Source organism: Xyrauchen texanus, chromosome 3 (assembly GCF_025860055.1).
Source record: "Xyrauchen texanus isolate HMW12.3.18 chromosome 3, RBS_HiC_50CHRs, whole genome shotgun sequence".
Lineage (NCBI taxonomy): Eukaryota > Metazoa > Chordata > Actinopteri > Cypriniformes > Catostomidae > Xyrauchen > Xyrauchen texanus.
Window position 1 is genome coordinate 38,328,884 of NC_068278.1, and position 19,075 is coordinate 38,347,958.

General features: G+C 37.7%; 2 protein-coding genes across 5 annotated transcripts in view; both read right to left on the reverse strand.

Moving 5' to 3' along the window:
- ankfy1 (ankyrin repeat and FYVE domain containing 1) overlaps positions 1-4,621 on the reverse strand; it is a 28,699-nt gene extending 24,078 nt beyond the window's left edge. For 2 of the 3 annotated variants that reach the window (XM_052105781.1, XM_052105761.1), the window contains exons 1-4: positions 4,580-4,621; positions 1,719-1,923; positions 273-391; positions 7-142 (exon numbers count right to left, since the gene is read on the reverse strand). In XM_052105781.1, coding sequence (XP_051961741.1) covers positions 7-142; positions 273-391; positions 1,719-1,923; positions 4,580-4,589 — 470 coding nt within the window. In that variant the 5' untranslated portion in view covers positions 4,590-4,621. Of the gene's footprint in view, positions 1-6; positions 143-272; positions 392-1,718; positions 1,924-2,047; positions 2,082-4,579 lie in introns of those variants that run through there. The other variant, XM_052105772.1, reaches the window with a different exon arrangement.
- Positions 4,622-5,691: 1,070 nt separating this feature from the next.
- Positions 5,692-16,532, reverse strand: LOC127633453 (ubiquitin-conjugating enzyme E2 G1-like). Of its 2 annotated transcripts, none has more exons than XM_052112557.1 (6): positions 16,374-16,532; positions 14,391-14,493; positions 14,022-14,119; positions 13,000-13,178; positions 11,862-11,987; positions 5,692-7,390 (listed from the first exon to the last, which is right to left on the reverse strand). In XM_052112557.1, the coding sequence occupies exons 1-5, from the start codon at positions 16,417-16,419 to the stop codon at positions 11,901-11,903; spliced, it is 513 nt and encodes a 170-aa protein (XP_051968517.1). In that variant the 5' UTR covers positions 16,420-16,532; the 3' UTR covers positions 5,692-7,390; positions 11,862-11,900. The 2 variants fall into 2 exon arrangements, with proteins under 2 accessions (XP_051968517.1, XP_051968528.1); XM_052112568.1 differs by lacking the exon at positions 16,374-16,532 and adding an exon at positions 15,090-16,280.
- Between the last annotated feature and the right edge of the window lie 2,543 nt (positions 16,533-19,075).

The following is a 19,075-nucleotide window of genomic DNA, read 5'->3' on the forward strand; positions in this document are numbered from 1 at the left end:
TCCCACCTTTCTCGTAGGAGATGAAGCTGGAAGCGGTTGGCTAACTTCATCAGTTCGATAAGGAAGCCATCGTTCTCGCTCAACTCAAGATCATCCGTATATGCCCAGCGCAGCATTGCCATGGCAACCTCTGGTTTAGCCTCTAAAAACAAAAATGCCAATACAAAAGAGAGGTTCAGTTTAGAGGGATTTGCATTTTGTTCAACCAAAACATAATCTAGATACACTACCTCTCGAATACAGGTTGTATGAAACAGAGAATTTACTGTTACCTGAGAGATCCAGTTCTGAGGTGGAGGCCAGGTTGACTAAACTCCAGATTTCACTCCGGGCAGCCAGCACGAATTTATGAGCACTGAGATTCTGTTCGCCAATCTTCACCTTTAGATCACTGAAAGAGAAAACTTTGTCATACTCATACTGGACTTACTCAACAGGTATTACATAGCTCGCTGTAAAATGTGCAGTCATCAGCTAGTGTATCATTTGATGTATTTGGTGTTATGTATTATTTATGGTCTTGGAGGGGAACAATCTGAGACAAAGGTCTTGGCCAAAATCACAGATGGGTCATTCTGTAACCTCATAAGCACACAGTGCAATAAAAGGAAATACAACTGTAATATTACTTCACATCTTTACAGACCCCATAGAAACAGTTAAGATACACTTAAACCCCTTAGAAGAAAAATGAAAATATATATCAAAACTTATATTGCTAGTTGCAGAAAGTCACAATCAACAACTTATTCCTATAACCAGGAAACCTCTTGAAAACTGGCAGAAGAAATTAAATTTGACTAAAAATTAAAAGAAATTAGGCTATTTTCTTTCATAAGAAAATTAGGCCTACTGTTTAAAACCAATGGGATTTATTTGCATGACGATTTAAACTCTCTCCCCGACCAAATTCTCAGTTTCCTACTAAAACATGAAGTTCGGGCAGGACATGGCGAACGGCTTGTGGATTTGTTTTTTTTATAAATAGCCAATAGGGTTTAATTTACATTGCAGTCTGGCAAAGCCACATACACACATACCCCCTTTCCACTGTGCAGACTCTCGTGCCAGAGCCAGTGTTCAGCCAGGGAAATTGTGAAGTGATATCAGTACTGAATTGACAAATGAAACGGAGAGTAGGTGCCTCGACATGCATTTTTGGAAGCTGATAACGAAGTTAATAAATAAGGTGATAACTTTCATTCGGAACTCACTTTTAAAGTGATTCTTAATAGAAATTCTGTTTGGAAGGACTCAACAGCATGCACTGTGCTACCTTCAAAGTGCCCTGCAAAGGCAACATATGCGGTGGTTAAAACACAGACAGGGACACTAAACAGATGTAAGGGAAGAATGTATTCTTGTTGCAGAAAGCCTTTGATTGGACAATATTCCTTAGCAACATTGTGAATTCAAGAATTTTCCTGCATCGTTTTAGCTGGAAGAGAGAGACTGCAGATTTTAAATGCTTAGGATATATCTGCTGAAAGCTAATTTTGTCAACATTATTACGCTATCATATAGAGGACCTTAAAACTACTAGACATTGGCTAAAAGTATCAGAATTTTAATTTTAGTTAAAACTTCTAACTTCAATTTCATGGGGTCTTTAACAGCCCTAAAACAGATTTATATATGCAATATATAGCTTCAAATTTTGATATGGAATCACCGATTCAGCAGTTTGTCACAGTTTGTCCATTTCTTCTAGAACTCACCTGTACTGATCTTGCTGGAAGAGGTCAGCCACGATCGCCAGCAGGCGGCTGATGAAGGACTCATTGGCCTGGGAGGCGGAGCCAGGGAGAGAGGCCTGGGCAGCCAGCATGGAGCACCGCCTCTCCGTCTCCACCAGCTTCTGTTGCATCTTCACATACTCCTGCCTGAGCAGAGCAAGGTGCTTCTGCAATTTCTGCACCTCCTCTGTTGACAGCGACAAGAAGAGAATAAGGAGACCGAAGTGTAGAGATTTGGAGAGGAAATTAGGATGGAGATAAGAGAAAATGGACAGATAAATGGATAAGATCAAACAGAGAAAAGTATCCACCTTTTTCCTGACTTCTCCATGGGTGGGGCCATTACAGCGAGAGATTTCCTCTCGGATGCTCCACACTTCCGCTTAGTTGTTGTTATGAGCTAGACTAACGTTACAGATGACTGCGAGCAGTAGAGGCTCTGGATGAATATGTGCTATTATAGGGGGTTTGTTATAACAACTACAGGTGGCATAAAAACTACTGGAAAATGAATATCACATCAATAAGCCCTCAATAAAGCTGCCAATACTGAAGCATTTGGAGTCAAACCAGGTGATGTTATCAGAGGTTGCATTAAACTAATTTTCTGTCACTTCCCTATTTTTAACACATTGACAGATAATGATCTCCGTCATTTTGGAAGATACAAAGATGAAAAATATTTAAACCAAGCTCCTTATTGATTTTTATTAATCATCTTTATGAGGTTCATATCTCATGCTGTGAGTCTATGTGAATGAAGTTGAAACAGAGTTCTTGTTGGCAAAGTGCGAGAGAAGGCGGCACTTGTTAATGCAGAAATAATTCATAAATCGGAAGTTTTTAAATGGAATCTGTGATGACACATACACCCTCTTTTCACGAACATGTCCTCTTTTTCGAACCTTAATAAAGCATCCGATCAGATTTCTAGATTCCCTAAATGCACAGGAATTGGAAGCAAATGTGTGTGATTGTGTTCTCATCTATTTGTGGTTGCCATCGAAACCTAATTTTCATACGCTGACATTGAGAAAGTGATTTTCTTTAAGTAAACACAGACTGTTCTTTGGTTTTTGATTGTTGTTAGTGATATTATAGTGCTTGGTAATGGGAATAAGTTGTGAAGCGGAAGTCTGTTGGATCTGCATTGGAAGAACGCACGAAGCATAATGGGTAATTTTGCTACATGTGAAAAAGGTGGATAGAATGAGAGGTAAAAGTGTTGGGCAAGAGGTGTGTGAGAAGGGAAAAAATATGAATCAAAACATTATGAAGCAAAAGGGTGAAGTAGTAGGAAATGCCATGAAAAAGGCAGTGACGCAAATACATATTTCACATGAACATAAAAAAAAGGCAAAAGATTGCATGAGGGTGAGATAAAGATGAGACATTTTTGAGTGAACTATCCCTTTAACATCTTCAGGAAAAACTCTGATTGCTGCCAAAACACCAAGTTGGAGCCTGGTGATTGGTCAAAACGTTACTCAATGACAAAACAGGTATTACAATTTTCAGCAAAGGCCTTGGGGATAGAAAGTCTGCCTTGATAAGTCATTGCAACCCATTAAGCCTGTTTGTAGTGCAAGATTAGCAAATTTTCAGTTTAATATTTGAGCCATTGGCATTTAGCCTCCATTCTAGAATTGTGTCCTGAGGAATCTATCCAAATAGGTCTCATAAACTATTTAAAAAGCTCATCCGCCAATCAGATGAGAGGAAACCATGTGAAGAAATGACCTGCTTATGCCATCCACAAGTATATACATAATTTTCACAATTAATTCATAGTGAAAATAACTTGTGATTTCAAGAATCAGGAAATTGAAGAAAGAAATATGGATGCAAAAATTTCACATGGTAACTAAAAGAGGTTTAAACCAAGATGCCATCGGTACTGCTACTTGAATGTATTGTTACTACAATAAAACTTAATCAGGCATTAGCTACAACTATTATCACCCGTTCAGACCGGACGCGTTTTCTCGTAACTCGAAAGCTTAAGTTCTTTATTAGTTGACGGACACTGCGTCTAAAATACGCAGCACCCTAAAACATGTTCGGTTTGAACGGCCCCTATAGCTTGTCGCAGCAATGGTATTTTGTTTGTGAGGGAAGCTCAGGGCAGATGTCACTGGTGATAAAAATGAGCTTTGAGATCAAAGTAACGGTTGCAACCGCCTGTTACGACGTAACTATGATGCAAAAATAAATTATACGAACAATACACTGGCAAAGACATGATTTTAAAAAGTACGTAATTCACATTCACTTATTAAATATACCTACATAAAAATATGTACCCAAAAACGTCAATACTCCAAGATACATTGGTCATGCACATTAGATCAACGCAATGGCAGTTTGAACAGCTAGCTGAATTTCCCACTGAAAGTGATAACCCATAATTCAACAAGGAAATTACTGTTCTGAGATCATTTCAGAAACCTAGTGATAAATAAGAACGCAGGGCGACAATTGATCCCCCAAAAAAATCTCACATCAACAATTCTCATCTCAACAATGCAATAAATGGCAGACATCGACCTACTAAAAACAAACCGCTTGAGTATTATAACTATAACATCGGAGCTTAAATCACCCAACGAATTATCACTACCACCACCCAGCCCACCAGCTGACTTGCAACTAACTAGCTAGCTAGACAAAAACAATCCAAGCATTAATGTGGTCAAATTCAAAGCGATGCCATATTTATCATCAAATTGCTGTGGTGATATCAAATAAATGCAGCATTAGAACTGTCTGTCGCATAGAGAAACAACCGCTTTCAGCATGAAAGAGAAAGGGCGTGAAAAATAAGAAAGAACCCATTCTCATACCTTCCGCCATGATTGTTCCGTGGCTCGTCGCCTAAAATCGCGAGAGATCGCGGGAGAAAGGTTTCGATTTGGGAGGAGCATGTCTGTAGAAGCAATCTTACCTCCTCTCAAGCTAACCCCTAGACACATTATTAATATTAAGCGTCTGTATCTATCTATATCTATCTATCATCTATCATCTATCTATCATCTATCATATATATATATATATATATATATATATATATATATATATACCTATACCTACACTACCGGTCAAAAGTTTTGAAACACTTGACTTAAATGTTTCTCATGATCTTAAAAATCTTTTGATCTGAAGGCGTATGCTTAAATTTTTTTAATTAGTTTTGTAGACAAAAAAAATTACTGTGCCACCATAAAAATGTATTTAATTATAAAATTACAGTTTTATTTCAAAACAAAAAGGTTTTGAAATTGATGACTTGGAATAAATAATAAAGAAAAGAAGCCAATAAGTGCCCAACATAGATGGAACTCCTTCAATCATATTTAAAAAGCATCCCAGGGTGATACCTCAAGAGCTGGTTGAGAAAATATCATGTGTACATGTCTGCAAATTCTAGGCAAAGGGTGACTACTTTGAAGTTGCTAAAATATAACAAAGTTTTCATTTATTTTGGATTTTGTCACAACATAATTCCCCATAGTTCCATTTAAGTTATTCTATAGTTTTGTTGACTTTACTATTATAAAATGTAAAATTATAATAAAGATTGAGTGTTTCAAAACTTTTGACCGTTAGTATATCTATCTATCTATATAAAGTTATTAGCGCTTTGTGAGTTTTTCAGACAAAAGTATATAATATGTAAAAATATGTACGTTTAATTGTAGGCCAAATGTGCCTGAGTGCTGGTGCACTATCTTTGCCATTCTGATAAACATTCGATTTACTTTCCACAAGTTTGTTTCAGACTTCTAAGGGATAAAGTGTTGCATGTAAATAAATGCCCTCTTTTGCACACAATCCCAGAACCCTTCTAAAAACGTCTAAATCTGTTGTATAAAGGTCTCAGTAGACCTAAATAGCAGCTGCACACTAGTTTGCCTTGATAGACTGGTGAAGTCAATTTGAAACAGAACTCAGCTTTTATTTAAAAAAAAAATTCCTACACTTAATGATGACCAATCAATATTTTCTCTTTACAAAATTGTAAATTCACTTTGTTATGAACATAAATGGAGAGTCATTAGACATCCGCGTGGGCAGCAACACTTTGAACATTCTTTAAGACGATTGAATTGCACACAGAAAGCACGCTCAAAAACAAGTATTGGAAAAAAAATATATTTTAGAAGAACTCACAAGAGGTGACAATTTCCATAACATGAAAAATATACATCGGTATTTTGTCTTTGTACATTAGGCAAAAGAACTGCAGTAGTCTGTCAGGGCCAGAATAAAATCAACAAGAGAATTAAAGATTGTGGGACGAGATAGAGTGGGATACAGGCGCGCAGCACACACACACACACACACACACACACACACACACACGCTAAATCTCTCAAACATGCACAGACACACAACTCTGTCTACATCCAAGAAACTGCTAGCGAGCAACCTACATTTAAAGGATGGTTAAGAACCCTATCAAAGACACCACACAAAAAGAAATGTCAAGCTCTAAAAAAAAAAAAATTTTTGAATCTGATCTGATGAAAGGGAGAAATCTATGCTTCCTTATAAAACATCATATGTGAATATCCAATTTTAACATGTCCACATACAAGTGGGTAAAGCAGAATTATTGCTACACCAAAACAAAATTCTAAATGCTGGTACAAGGGTTATGAGAAGAAAAAAAAAATCACCTCACACATTCACACAAGCTTAAGAGGATGTTGAGTTGTTTTCATGTTAACACGTCAATCCCGTTAGCTCCTCTTTGATGCAGGGCAAGTAACAAGCCAAGCAATTTAAATTGGAGGCACTTTTGAAAACCAAAAATAGAACAAACATGCACAGAAAAAAAAAACAAATGAAATCACATTTGATGGGTTTCCTTGCCACTGCCTCCCCGCAACAAAACAGAATAGGAAAAAGATGAGAACCTGACACTCAGAATGCAGTCATCCTCAATAACAGAGCTGTCTTTCAGCCAAAGCAAGAGAATTCCCCTTCCCTCCCACCCCATTTAAAAACCAAACCAGAGAAATACCTTCATGACCCCCTAATCAATTAGAAAATGAATGTGCTCTTCAGCTATTCATTTTACCTGAAGTGTCCCAAGTGAGAGCTTTCAAACATACTTGAGGAATTCTAATGATTGAGAAATGCAAAAGCAGACATTTGTTCAAACTGACAGGCGAGTATGTGAGGCCTCTCATACCTGTAACAGAACTGATGCACACTAGAAGATTTGAGGCAGTAGGAGGGGAGGGTGGAAGATGATCTATTCTCTTCAAAAACTTTACAGGATGTCACACTCTAACTACAGAACTTCTATTTTATTTGGTACTAAGTCTCGGTGGATGGATAGGAACAGTTATTATATATTATCCGGATTTTATGACTGTGCTATGTACAGTTCTTTACAATTTCTTCCTGAAAGTTGTATCAGTTCATAGACTTGGAAAAAAAGGAGAAAAGCATAATAATTGTAAAGTTTTTTTCTCTTTTTTTGTTGGCACTTGCTTGGCGTGTTCTGTCAGCATCTGTGATGGCCTTATGTTATATTGCAGCCTATTAATGCCAGCCTGTTACTGCTAACATTCAATGAAAACCAGTCCAGCAATAGGGTGGTAGAGTGCAAGAAAACAGTGCCATGTTGTTTCTCAACTGGAGACCTGTGAAAGATAAGAGAGATAAGAGTAGAGATATCAACAAATGTAAAACCAAACAAACACCATATCCATATACAAGTATAAGAGCTAACCAAATGTCAGGCTAATGAGATTTTCAAACATGTCAAGCTTTCAACAATTGATTACTCCAAAAGAACACATCACACAATGTTTAGTTATGCCATACAGTGCATCCAGAAAGTATTCACAGTGCTTCACTTTTTCCACATTTTGTTATGTTACAGCCTTAATCCAAAATGGATTAAATTCCTTATTTTCCTCAAAATTCTACAAACAATACCCCATAATGACAATGTGAAAGGAGTTTGTTTGAAATCTTTGCAAATGTTTTAAAAATAAAATTCACATGTACAAGTATTCACAGCCTTTGGCATGACACTCAAACCTGATCTCAGGTGCATCCTGTTTCCACTGATCATCCTTAAGACGTTTTCTACAACTTGATTGGAGTCCACCTGTGGTAAATTAAATTTACTGAACATGATTTGGAAAGGCACACACCTGTCTATATAAGGTCCCACAGTTAACAGTGCAGGTCAGAGCACAAACCAAGTCATGAAGTCCAAGGAATTGTCTGTAGACTGCCGAGACAGTATTGTATCGAGACACAGATCTGGGGAAGGGTACAGAAAAATGTCTGCAGCACTGAAGGTCCCAATGACCACAGTGGCCTCCAACATCCGTAAATGGAAGTTTGTAGCTACCAGGACTCTTCCTAGAGCTGGCCACCCAGCCAAATTGAGCGATTGGGGGAAAAGGGCCTTAGTCAGGGAGGTGACCAAGAACCCGATGATCACTCTGACAGAGCTCCAGCGTTTCTCTGTGGAGAGAGGAGAACCATCCCAATCAGGCCCGTATGGTAAAGTGGCCAGACGGAAGCCACTCCTCAGTAAAAGGCACATGACAGCCTGCCTGGAGTTTGCAAAAAGGACCACAAGAAACAAAATTCTCTGGTCTGATGAAACCTTTGGCCTGAATGGCAAGCATCATGTCATGTCATGTCATGTCATGTCTGGAGGAAACCAGGCACCGCTCATAACCTGGCCAATACCACCACTAAATTGAAGCATGGTGGTGGCAGCATCATGCTGTGGGGATGTTTTTCAGCGGCACTGAGAGACTAGTCAGGATCGAGGGAAAGATGAATGCAGCAATGTACAGAGACATCCTTGATGAAAACTTGCTTCAAAGCACTCTGGACCTCAGACTGGGGCGAAGGTTCATCTTCCAACAGGACAACAACCATAAGCACACAGCCAAGATAACAAAGGAGTGGCAACGGGACAACTCTGTGAATGTCCTTGAGTGGCCCAGCCAGAGCCCAGACATGAACCTGATTGAACATCTCTGGAGAGAGCTGAAAATGGCTGTGAACTGATGCTCCCCATCCAACATGATGAAGCTTGAGAGGTCCTGTAATGAAGAATGGGAGAAACTGCCCAAAAGTAGGTGTGCTAAGCTTGTAGCGTCATACACAAAAAGACTTGAGGCTGTAATTGGTGCCAAAGGTGCTTCAAAGTATTGAGCAAAGGCTGGGAACATGAGTACATGTGATTTTTTTTTTAATTTTTTTTTTTAATTTTATTATTTGTAATACATTTGCAAAGATTTCAAACAAACTACTTTCACATTGTTATTATGGGGTATTGTTTGTAGAATTGAGGAAAATAATCAATTTAATCAATTTTGGAATAATGCTGTGTTACGTCCCAGGGCGTAATTATTTATGTGATACATGGGCAATGATAATTGTATTGCTTCCTGTGTAGGTGTTGTCTGTATTGTGGCAGTGTTTTGTGGTGTTTTGCTCTCTCTCTCTCCTTCTCACTCTCTCTCCTCATTGCAAAGGTTAATGGACACCAGCCAACAATGGTTACCTTATGATTACTGCCTTGTTCTGATTGGTTTCTGGATGGAGAGCTTAAAGATAAAGCTGGAGAGTGAACTTGAGCGAGGCCTTTGTGGTGTCCAGGCTACTGAGACAGTTTTCTCCTGCCCCAGACAGTTAGCAATTGTGGTAATGTTGGTGTGTCATGTCAAGTGTTTCCTCAACTTAGTTGTAACCAATTGTGATTGTACAGCCTGTTGCTTATTGAAGTAACTGTGGTAAGTGTTAAATATCTGTTATTTGTTCTATATTGATACTCCCAGAGAATCCTAAGTTCATTGTTTATTCTTTTTGGTTCTTTTTGGAAGCCGTAGGGAGGAGGACGCCGTTTTTGTTATTGATCATGTTTTCTCCTGTTTTTGGTTTAGAGAGGAAGTAAGGGAAGAGTTTTGTTGTTGATTTAAAGTTTATTTGTAAAGGCTAGCAAGTACTCTTAAAAATAGTCAGAAGAAATTTATGTTTGTTGTTTTGGCCTGGTCCCCTCTTGAAGCCTTTAGAAGCTTCCCTTTTTCATGGGTGATCTTGTGAATAAATATGATTCTTTGATTGATTTAAGATTGGAGTGATCTTTGTGAGAGCTGGGACAGGAGAGGACACTCTTTAGCTGCCTGTTAGTTTTTTTGTTTTATTAATTTTGCCATTCCCATTATTACCTTGTCACCCCCTCCCAACCCTAGACTGGGAGGGACGTAACAGCTGTAACATAACAAAATGTGGAAAATTAATATGTTGCGAAACACTTGACTGAAATGTTTCTCATGATCTTAAAAATCTTTGATCTGAAGGCGTATGCTTAAATGATACGGGTCAGGAAAATCAGAATGGGGAAAAATGTGATCTCCGTGATTTTGACCACGGCATGATTGTTGGTGCCAGACAGGCTGGTTTAAGTATTTCTGTAACTGCTGATCTCCTGGGATTTTCACACAACAGTCTCTAGAATTTACTCAGAATGGTGACAAAAACAAAAAACGTCCAGTGAGTGGCAGTTCAATGGAAGGAATCTCCTTGTTGATAAGAAAGGTCAATTGAGAATGGGCTGGGCGATATGGCCAAAATTGTTATCACGATAATCTTTTTCATATTGTTTGATATCGATATTTATCACGATATACATTTACGCATTGCACTTTCTTTTTTTTATTTCTAAGTTGATAGAAGAAAAAAATTATTCTAAACAGTCACAATAGTCTCTACAAAACTGCACAGGGGTCCAGAGACGGCCATCTTTTACCAAAATATTTTATAGTTTATCAATTAAAAATTAATGTTAAAACATCATCTATTTGTGATCTGAAGCATATTTGGTTCATAGCATAGTGACATCAGTCCAGTTTGTTGGAATATTTTTGCATTAAAACATGAAATTTTTTTTATATTTCTTTAGATTCAGATACACAAGCATGTGGCATAGAAGCCCTTGTGACTGTGGAATGATGCTGAAAGTGGGTTCAGGGGTGTCCCTTCATGTTTATTTTTTTTTTAATGTAAAAAACATTTGTATATTTTCATTAAAGTGAGAGACTAGTCTACCAACTAGTAATTTTAGTCTTTCCTTATCCATTCCAGATATCTAATTAATTTTCACAAAATTAGAACAGAAATTGATTTGTTTATTATTAAAGGCTTGTAACATGCTGATTAATAAAGACACATTTAGAAGGAAAAAATGTTGTAGTCTAAAAGGTGCTTTGAAACCACGTTAACTCATGCAGCGCTTCATGTCTACACCATAGGCGGAAATCCGGTGTCTGACGTAGCCTAATCGTTAGCAAGGCAGCTAGCATTAGTAAATTCATCCAATCTGACCCTACGTTACAGCTGGCGCGTTGTGAGCTGCAAACTTATTCACTTTGTTCACTCTTAAATATGTACAGAAAAACATTTGTAACTTTGGTTTATGGTGACTGGATTCACAACTTTGAACTGCCACCTACACCGCACTGTCCTGTGCGCAATACCTGTGCCTTGTGCAATATGGCATGGTGCTTCTTGTCAAGTGCGCTACTGGCTTTAGAGTGTCAACTGCAATTGCCCATTAATGCACGAATGAGCTCAAACAGTGCTGCAAGTATTTTACAAAGGCCCTGAACTAGAGGGTGTACAGATCCCTCTTGTGGGCTGACTGTAGGCTAAGGCTAAGCAGACAATAGAGAGTCAGTACTGTAAACAAAAACACATTTTACACTGAACCTCCATTTCAAACACAGGCCTCATGAACTCCTAACAAGTTACCCATAACATTACTTTGACAGAACTCTACTCAGACTTACAAAAGCCCTATTTGTACAGGAGTTGTTGTCCATGGGCAATTTAGTAATTACCAGAGCTTCTTAGGGATTTTAATATCATCCAAATCAGCCATGTCAGTATTTTCCCCTTGACTTTTTATGGATTGTTTTTTCATATATTATGTTAAATATTACAGTGTCTATTACAGTATATTACACCTTCAATCTGCACAATGCCCTGAAAATAATACACTGTACAGTCATGTACAGTTAAAATTATACCAATCACAAGACTATGGCAGTGAAAGGAGGAGGTAAAAGTCCACTTGCTTACCCTGAATATATTGTGATGCTACAAGCTGCTGGATGAATATCACTCAAAGGCAGTCTCTTGGCTCTTTCTTACACAGCGGGCGACTTTCCTTTTGAATTCGCCGTGTCTGTCTTCCCTCCACTCTTTCTTAAATAATAAATAAAGAAACAACTTACAACACAAGCAAAGGGAATGCCTAACTTATGTCACACATTCATCAATGTGTAATGAGGCAAACAAAAACAGAACAGAGGAATCACATTAATTTAACTAGAATAATACAGATATTATATATTAAAGCTGAAGTATGTAATTTATGCGAAACTAGTCAAACAGAATTGCACAAATAAACAATGTTTTTAAAACACCCTCGCCTGCAGTTGTTCAAACAGTCAGATAGTCCCACCCCCAGCAAGGGCTAAAACTATTACTCAACAATATCGACTTCCACAAAAACATCCATTGTCAAATAATCGTATGATCTCATTGAATGTAACATGAGATCTTGTGGAACTCAAATAATTATGCGCAAGTTTATGATAGAGAGGAAGAAGACACAGTTGCGGTGTATTATTATACAAGACTAAATATCTTATGTTGCTTCTCAAGTAAATGTATCTTGTTTTAAGGTTTTTTTTTAGATATTTTTTAAATGGAAAACATTGAAAAATACACTTAACAATATCATTTTTTAGCAGTTAATTTTTTACCAAATTTACCAAACATTTACCAAAAATTGTCCTCCATTTTGTTAGTAAGAAGCATGTTTAATGCAACCTTTAAACTCAAGGCACGAGCTAAATGGTCGGTTAATTGCTAATGAATAATCATTGTAATAATCGCTCGAATAGTCTAATAATTTTTCGAATAATCGTTGGATTAGTCCATTTTCACAATAATTGTTAGTTGCAGCCCTACCCCCAAATCATGCCACTGGTTGAGTAACGTTATTGGGGCAGATCTAAATTGGTCTTAACATAAATTTTTATAGTGCCACAGAGACACAGTGTTTGTAGTTTGAGAAAGTTAACCTATTAAAGACTGAATTATAGTTGTCTCTGCATATTAAGCTGGGATAGAAGACAGTATTTTTAACACTGAAAAAGTTAGATACTTCAGATTTAAAACTTTTGGACACTTCAGTTAGCATTGGACTTACTGCTGCATCAACGTTGGCAGGGGAATCACCATTGGGGTCAGCTAGCATAGAGATGACACTAATCATGATAGTCTCTACAGTGTGGATAGGGAGCCAGCGTTCTTCTGGTTTCTCATAGCCATATTTATCTTCCCCCGGTTCATGTAATATTGAAATACAAACATCACCGTTCTTGTCAACTGCAAAGACAATACAAGACAGGTAATGAGAAAATAATGAATATCAGTGATTAGCTGTTTTACACAGGCAAGCCAATTAATTAGAAAGATTTTTTTCATTTGGCAGACACTTTTATCCAAAGCAACTTGCAGTGCCCTTATTACAGGAACAATCCCCCCAAAGTAAAATGGAGTAAAGTGCCTTCCTCAAGAACAGAATGGTGGCTGTGGGGATCGAACCGGCAACCTTCTGCTAACCAGATCTGTGTTTTAGCCCACTATGCCACCACCACTCCTATGATACATTTTAAATAATTGTATTTAATGCATTTAAACATAGTAACGTGTTAAACAGAGTTGAGAGTACTACACTGTTATTGGAGGATCAAATTAGCCAAAATTAAAAATAGAATAAGGGGCAGAGGACTTAAGTGTTTGAGCTTTTAGCCATGTTGAGCAGGCAACATATTTCTGAAAGACAGATTGGCAGGGGAAGAGTCATTCACATTTATGAATACAGCGCTACCTGAATTGTTGGGGTTAGGTATAGGGGTAAGGTTACATTTGGGATATAGTTTCTCCGACCAATTATGTAGAGCTTGCCTGATGAGAATTACTGGATTGTCCAATCAGGTATCGCTTTCCTCATGAATATTAATAACTATTCCTTGCCATCCTTCGTTTCAGAAATTTGCTTGCAGTCCAGAGATGAGCAAAAAAACAATTTACAAAAAAAAAAAAGAAAATCTCACAAAACTTTCTTGGGTTTAACAAATAAACGACTGCCATTCAGCATTCAATCATCAAATATAAACATGGGCAGAAATAAATAAATGAGATCACGTGGGGTGAACCCAAACTTACCATTTGGATGCCATATATCCGTTATGAACTTCATTTTGGGAGGTCTGAGAGGATAGTCTTTGGGAAAAGTAAGATGGGCTTTAAAAACACCACCCTCACTGTAAACAGACAATACAACATGCTTAATGTGATTTTCAAGAGAGATACTTTGATGGTACCCCCTTCGGGTGCAACTTACTGAAATATTCTGCAATTACAGTGCCAATTAGAACTCCCTTTTTTATAAACATATGGGCTTTGGCCCTAAAGATGCACATATTCAGGATATAACAACTGTATTAATAAGTTACAACACATTCTCAGACATCTGCTATCAAAGGATTGGAATTGTCAAATGTGGCATTTCATAACACAACAAAGTATACTTACTAGAGTGTATCAGGAGGACCGATTATTAACACTTCCCATCTGTAGAGGTCAATATCATCTATCAAACCAGCTGAGAATCCTTCCACAGGATTTTTATTCAGTTCTGACATGAAGAAAATGACAAAAGATACAAATCAGCCATTTTATATGAAAGATGGAAAAACAAACCGATCACCTCTATGTGGCATTTCAGGCTAACTGCTGCACTTGTGCTTTCAGGTGGGTATTGATAAAAGGAGCAATTGCCTTACTGCTGATTTGGGACTCCCTTATTGCTGAAGGTTTCCCTTCCACAATCATAATAATAGGTCCACTGATCACAATCTATAAAAGCCTTGAACTCACATATTTCAAACTTCTCAAATCATGTCTCTAACCAAACTCAATGTTACAGCACTGATTCATCAATTCCTCTAACTCACTAGATGGGCAGTTAAAATCTCACATCCAAGTTGAAAAACTATTGTGCCCACATTTTCCCTGGCTGCTATATCTACAATCCAATTTAAATGGATGTTTGGAGGTTTTTGTTCCCACACTCCTACTGAGGGTTCACCAAGTTTAGAACGAGAGTAATGAGTTCACCATGCTGGTCATGCTGAAAAGAGACAAGCAAAACAACACTTTCTCCTGAATCAGTCAATCAGGCAGAGGGCCACTGCATAACCTGACGCAATGACATGCCGAGGTGATGCTCACCCTGTAGACCCATGGAAAGAAATATGCAGGCTGCCTCTGCCTGTGTAAAATGAGTAATAGGAGGGATGGGGGTTGTTTCACGAGTTTGCTAAGTCTCCAAAGAGAAATCTGTCATGAATCATACCCAAAACATGCTCTTATATATACACACACCAAGTTTAAACTGAGAATGGGTGTAATCTACTTATTTTGACTACAAATTCACTTCGTTGGCTGTACTGCGCAAATGTGGCCCAGTGGAGAAATCCTTCTTTGGCTTGAGCTCACTAAAGATGACACACAGATCATGTTGCACAATCTGTGTGCTGGACAAAAAAAAGAGCAGAAAAAACAACTTTGTAACAACACATATAATAGGTGATCTTTTAAATCACCAATATCAAATCAACAAAACATAGGCCAACACTGTATATGTAAATCTACTGTACGAGTACAGTTGGGCTGGGGTCTAACTGTCTGTTAGCTATGCTAGAAAAACAAAAGGATTTGATCACCCCGCTGCGGATAGTTGGCACACAGTTTTACGCATATTAATCTCGCCTTTATTGTCTCACGACAACAATGTCTTGATTGATCACTAAAGGGCGGATAACAGAAATGGGTCCAATGACAGCGAGCTTTTCTACCATTAATGACACGATATGAAGGCTGCTGCTAACGTGCAAACTGCATCCGGACACAGATGTCAAAACACGGGCTAGCCGATTGCGAGCAGCCCGGCCGGATAACGCAGGATCAACAGCGGCGTGATAGGGACAAAACAGCCTGGCAATTCTACTATAACATCAGGGAAATTGGATCAATTATACTAATGTAAAAAAAAGTTCAACAGCTCCTACTTTTATAAGCCACAATAAATGGTACCAAAATAGCATTTAAAAGTAACAAGAGGCATTTTACTAGTCAGCGTACTGGGGAACGGAGGCTAAAGTAGCGGCTAACGAATGCTTGACAATACATGCAGCGAAAACCCAAGCGCTTTAGCTTGTTAGCAGCTAAAATAGCGGTAAACAGCTATGGGGCCGTTCAGACCAAACGCGTTGTTCCGCTAAAAATGCTAGTCGTAAGGAATAGAACAGCACACAAGTGTCTCAAGACGCGGCACAATTGTTAAAGACGTCCGTGTAGCTCATGTTTACATAAAAAAGCGCAGACAGACGCAAAAACGTGTTCGGTGTGAACGGCCCCTAGCTCCGATGCCACTGCTTTAGCAGGCTACATGTTCACCGGCGCTTCAAGCATTCGTTTATCGAGCTTCTTTGCCAACAGCCTTCAAAACATTACCTGCCAGCTGTCTCCTGAGTAACAGTGCTGACTGGGGCTCCGTCATGGTATTATAAATTATATTCTATGTCAACAGTCGTTTCCTTCACTAAGGTGAAGAATATTTTTGCGCTTTCTTGGGAGTCTATCTGTCTCTGCTCTAGTCCTTTTAGCTCAACATTCTGATCCGGTGCGCGCATGCTCTCTGCTGTTCGTGAGGCCGCGAGGAAAAAGCGCTCCAGGGTACTTAGGGGCGGAGGAGACTCGCATGTTCCAAACACATAAACTAATTACAAAAACAGCCGCGGCTTTCAATGGGTGGTCATATTCAGATAATGATAAGAGAGAAAGTAGAGCTATTTAAAGTGTATAGACATCTCTTTTTTCATTATAGTTCAAAATAGGGTAATGATAGACTAAATAAACCTCAAACATCTGGCGTGACAACAGTTTTACTTTTTATCTTTAATTACGAACAACGATAGGATTTATGTGCTGTTCAACAAAAGCAACCCCTGTTTAAACATTTATTGTTTGTTCTTAGTTCGAAGCAGCGTCAATGGCAATGTTTTTTCGTTGTAGGCTATGTTTAAGTGTTATTCCACCACTAGGCGATAGTAAAGAGTAATACAAATTATAAGCCAGATAAAAAGTTCCCTTTTAAAGGTGCACTCAGTAATTTTTTTCCTAAAGACATGAATTGTAATTTGACAACATATGTAGGAAATCATGATGACTCATATTAAAATGAAGAGTCCAGTCATATCAATAACCGTATAAAAGCTGTTTTATTCCACATGGAGTGGTTTCCGCACATGAGGGCTGCCATGTCAGAATCACATGACCAGCTGAATACTACTCAGTAACCATCCTGTTATTTGACCATTTCAATAATTGATTGAAGTTATCATGGCTGACTGTGAATACAAAATTTCTACAGTGGCATCTGAAACTGAAAAATATAGTGCAACAGTGCCCCTCCCACTTATTCAGTGTCAGGGTTCCGGAAGTATTTTTCCCATTAATTTCTTTCATAGACTTCAAAAAACAAAAACCTCCATTAAATAGTTGTGAAGCATGAACCAAACCAACCAGCTCCAAGGTAAATCGTAACATTACAGACTTTATTTTAAGGCAAAAATTTTTTGGAAAAGCCAACAAAAAGCCACAGGTACAAGTCTGTGTACTTGCCATCTTTCAAGGGGGCAAAAACTACAATCCCATGAAGTATTGCGAATAACATGATCGAATATAAAACTATGGCAATATATAAAACTATTAATTATAGGATGTTGATTATAAACAATATAGTTTATGTTTATTGTGAAGTATTCTGATATACACAAATATATAAGTGCAGGGAGACCGACTTATTGAGAGTGGGCTGTCACTTCTGGTTTTTCCTCATTTAAAAAGTTTTACTTCTAAAGAAATTAATAGTCATTTTGAAACATATGTATAAATTCATGACCACTCATGTGAGATGAAGAGTTCAGTCATATCAATAACCTTACAAAAGCTCTTTTATTCTACATAGAGCAGGGGCGTTTTATAGAGGCAGCCATGTTAGTATCACATGACCAGCTGAATACTACTCGCTATAACTGCCTTGGTAATGGACACTTTCATTCATGGATTTAATTAATCCTGGTTTACTGTGCAAAGTGAATTTTTACAATGGCATGGTAACTGAAAACTACTGTGTTTGAATAATACTGCACCCAGGCCGATAGGTGTCAGTGTAACCTAATGTAAGCCACTTCAGCATACTTCAAAAATCACTGATGCACCTTTAAATGTCTTTATTTTTGGTGTAACTTCTAATGGGGATTGTTATGCCATTTCACATGTAGAGTAAAGTTGACTGAAGTTCTGAGTAGTGACTATTTGCTTCATTCACAGTTTGGTTTCAACTCATCTTTGTTACTATGTTATAGATATTATTTAATTTCACATTTAATATCACACATATCATGATAAAATAAATTTATGGTTGAATTAAAGAGAACATGTTTGATAACATGCGCAGTTAAAAATGTATTCAAATGAATGCATCTGTGTTATATATTGGCTTTGTTTTTTAGAGAAGTTCTTGGACAGATGATTTCACAAGAATGACAGACTTGTGAATTTTCTGGACAGCAGAATACCACAGCATATGTGATACTCGTTGAGAAAAAACGTAACAGAATAAAATACAAAGATTATCCAAGTAAAGACAAGAAAGGCCCAATATAACTGGACAGAGACTCTCACTGCCAAGCTATTTCAGAATATAAGTGAACATGATCATGTGTGACCTGCTCCATTATTTTGAGCCACTTTGACCCGGATACATTTTTTGAGTTTTATGCACTAAAATGAAAAGGAAATTCTCAGCGAACATATAAATGATCACATCGTGGCAATTTATTGGAGTAGAAACATAATAATTATATGTTATAATAAACAATTGATCACATCGTGGCAATTTATTGGAGTAGAAACATAATAATTATATGTTATAATAAAAAATGCATAGCAAAATAACAATATGAAGTAATAATAATTATATAATTAGAAAGCAAAGACATCCCTTTGAACTTGTATAAAACTTTGGGTATAAAAGTCATTAGTTAAGTTAAGTTTTCCATTTTAATAATTCCCTCAATGGTGCTTATTTTCTGGGAACTTAGGTTCTCAGACTGCTGGTTTTCAGAGCCAGCTCACTGGAAAAGACAAAC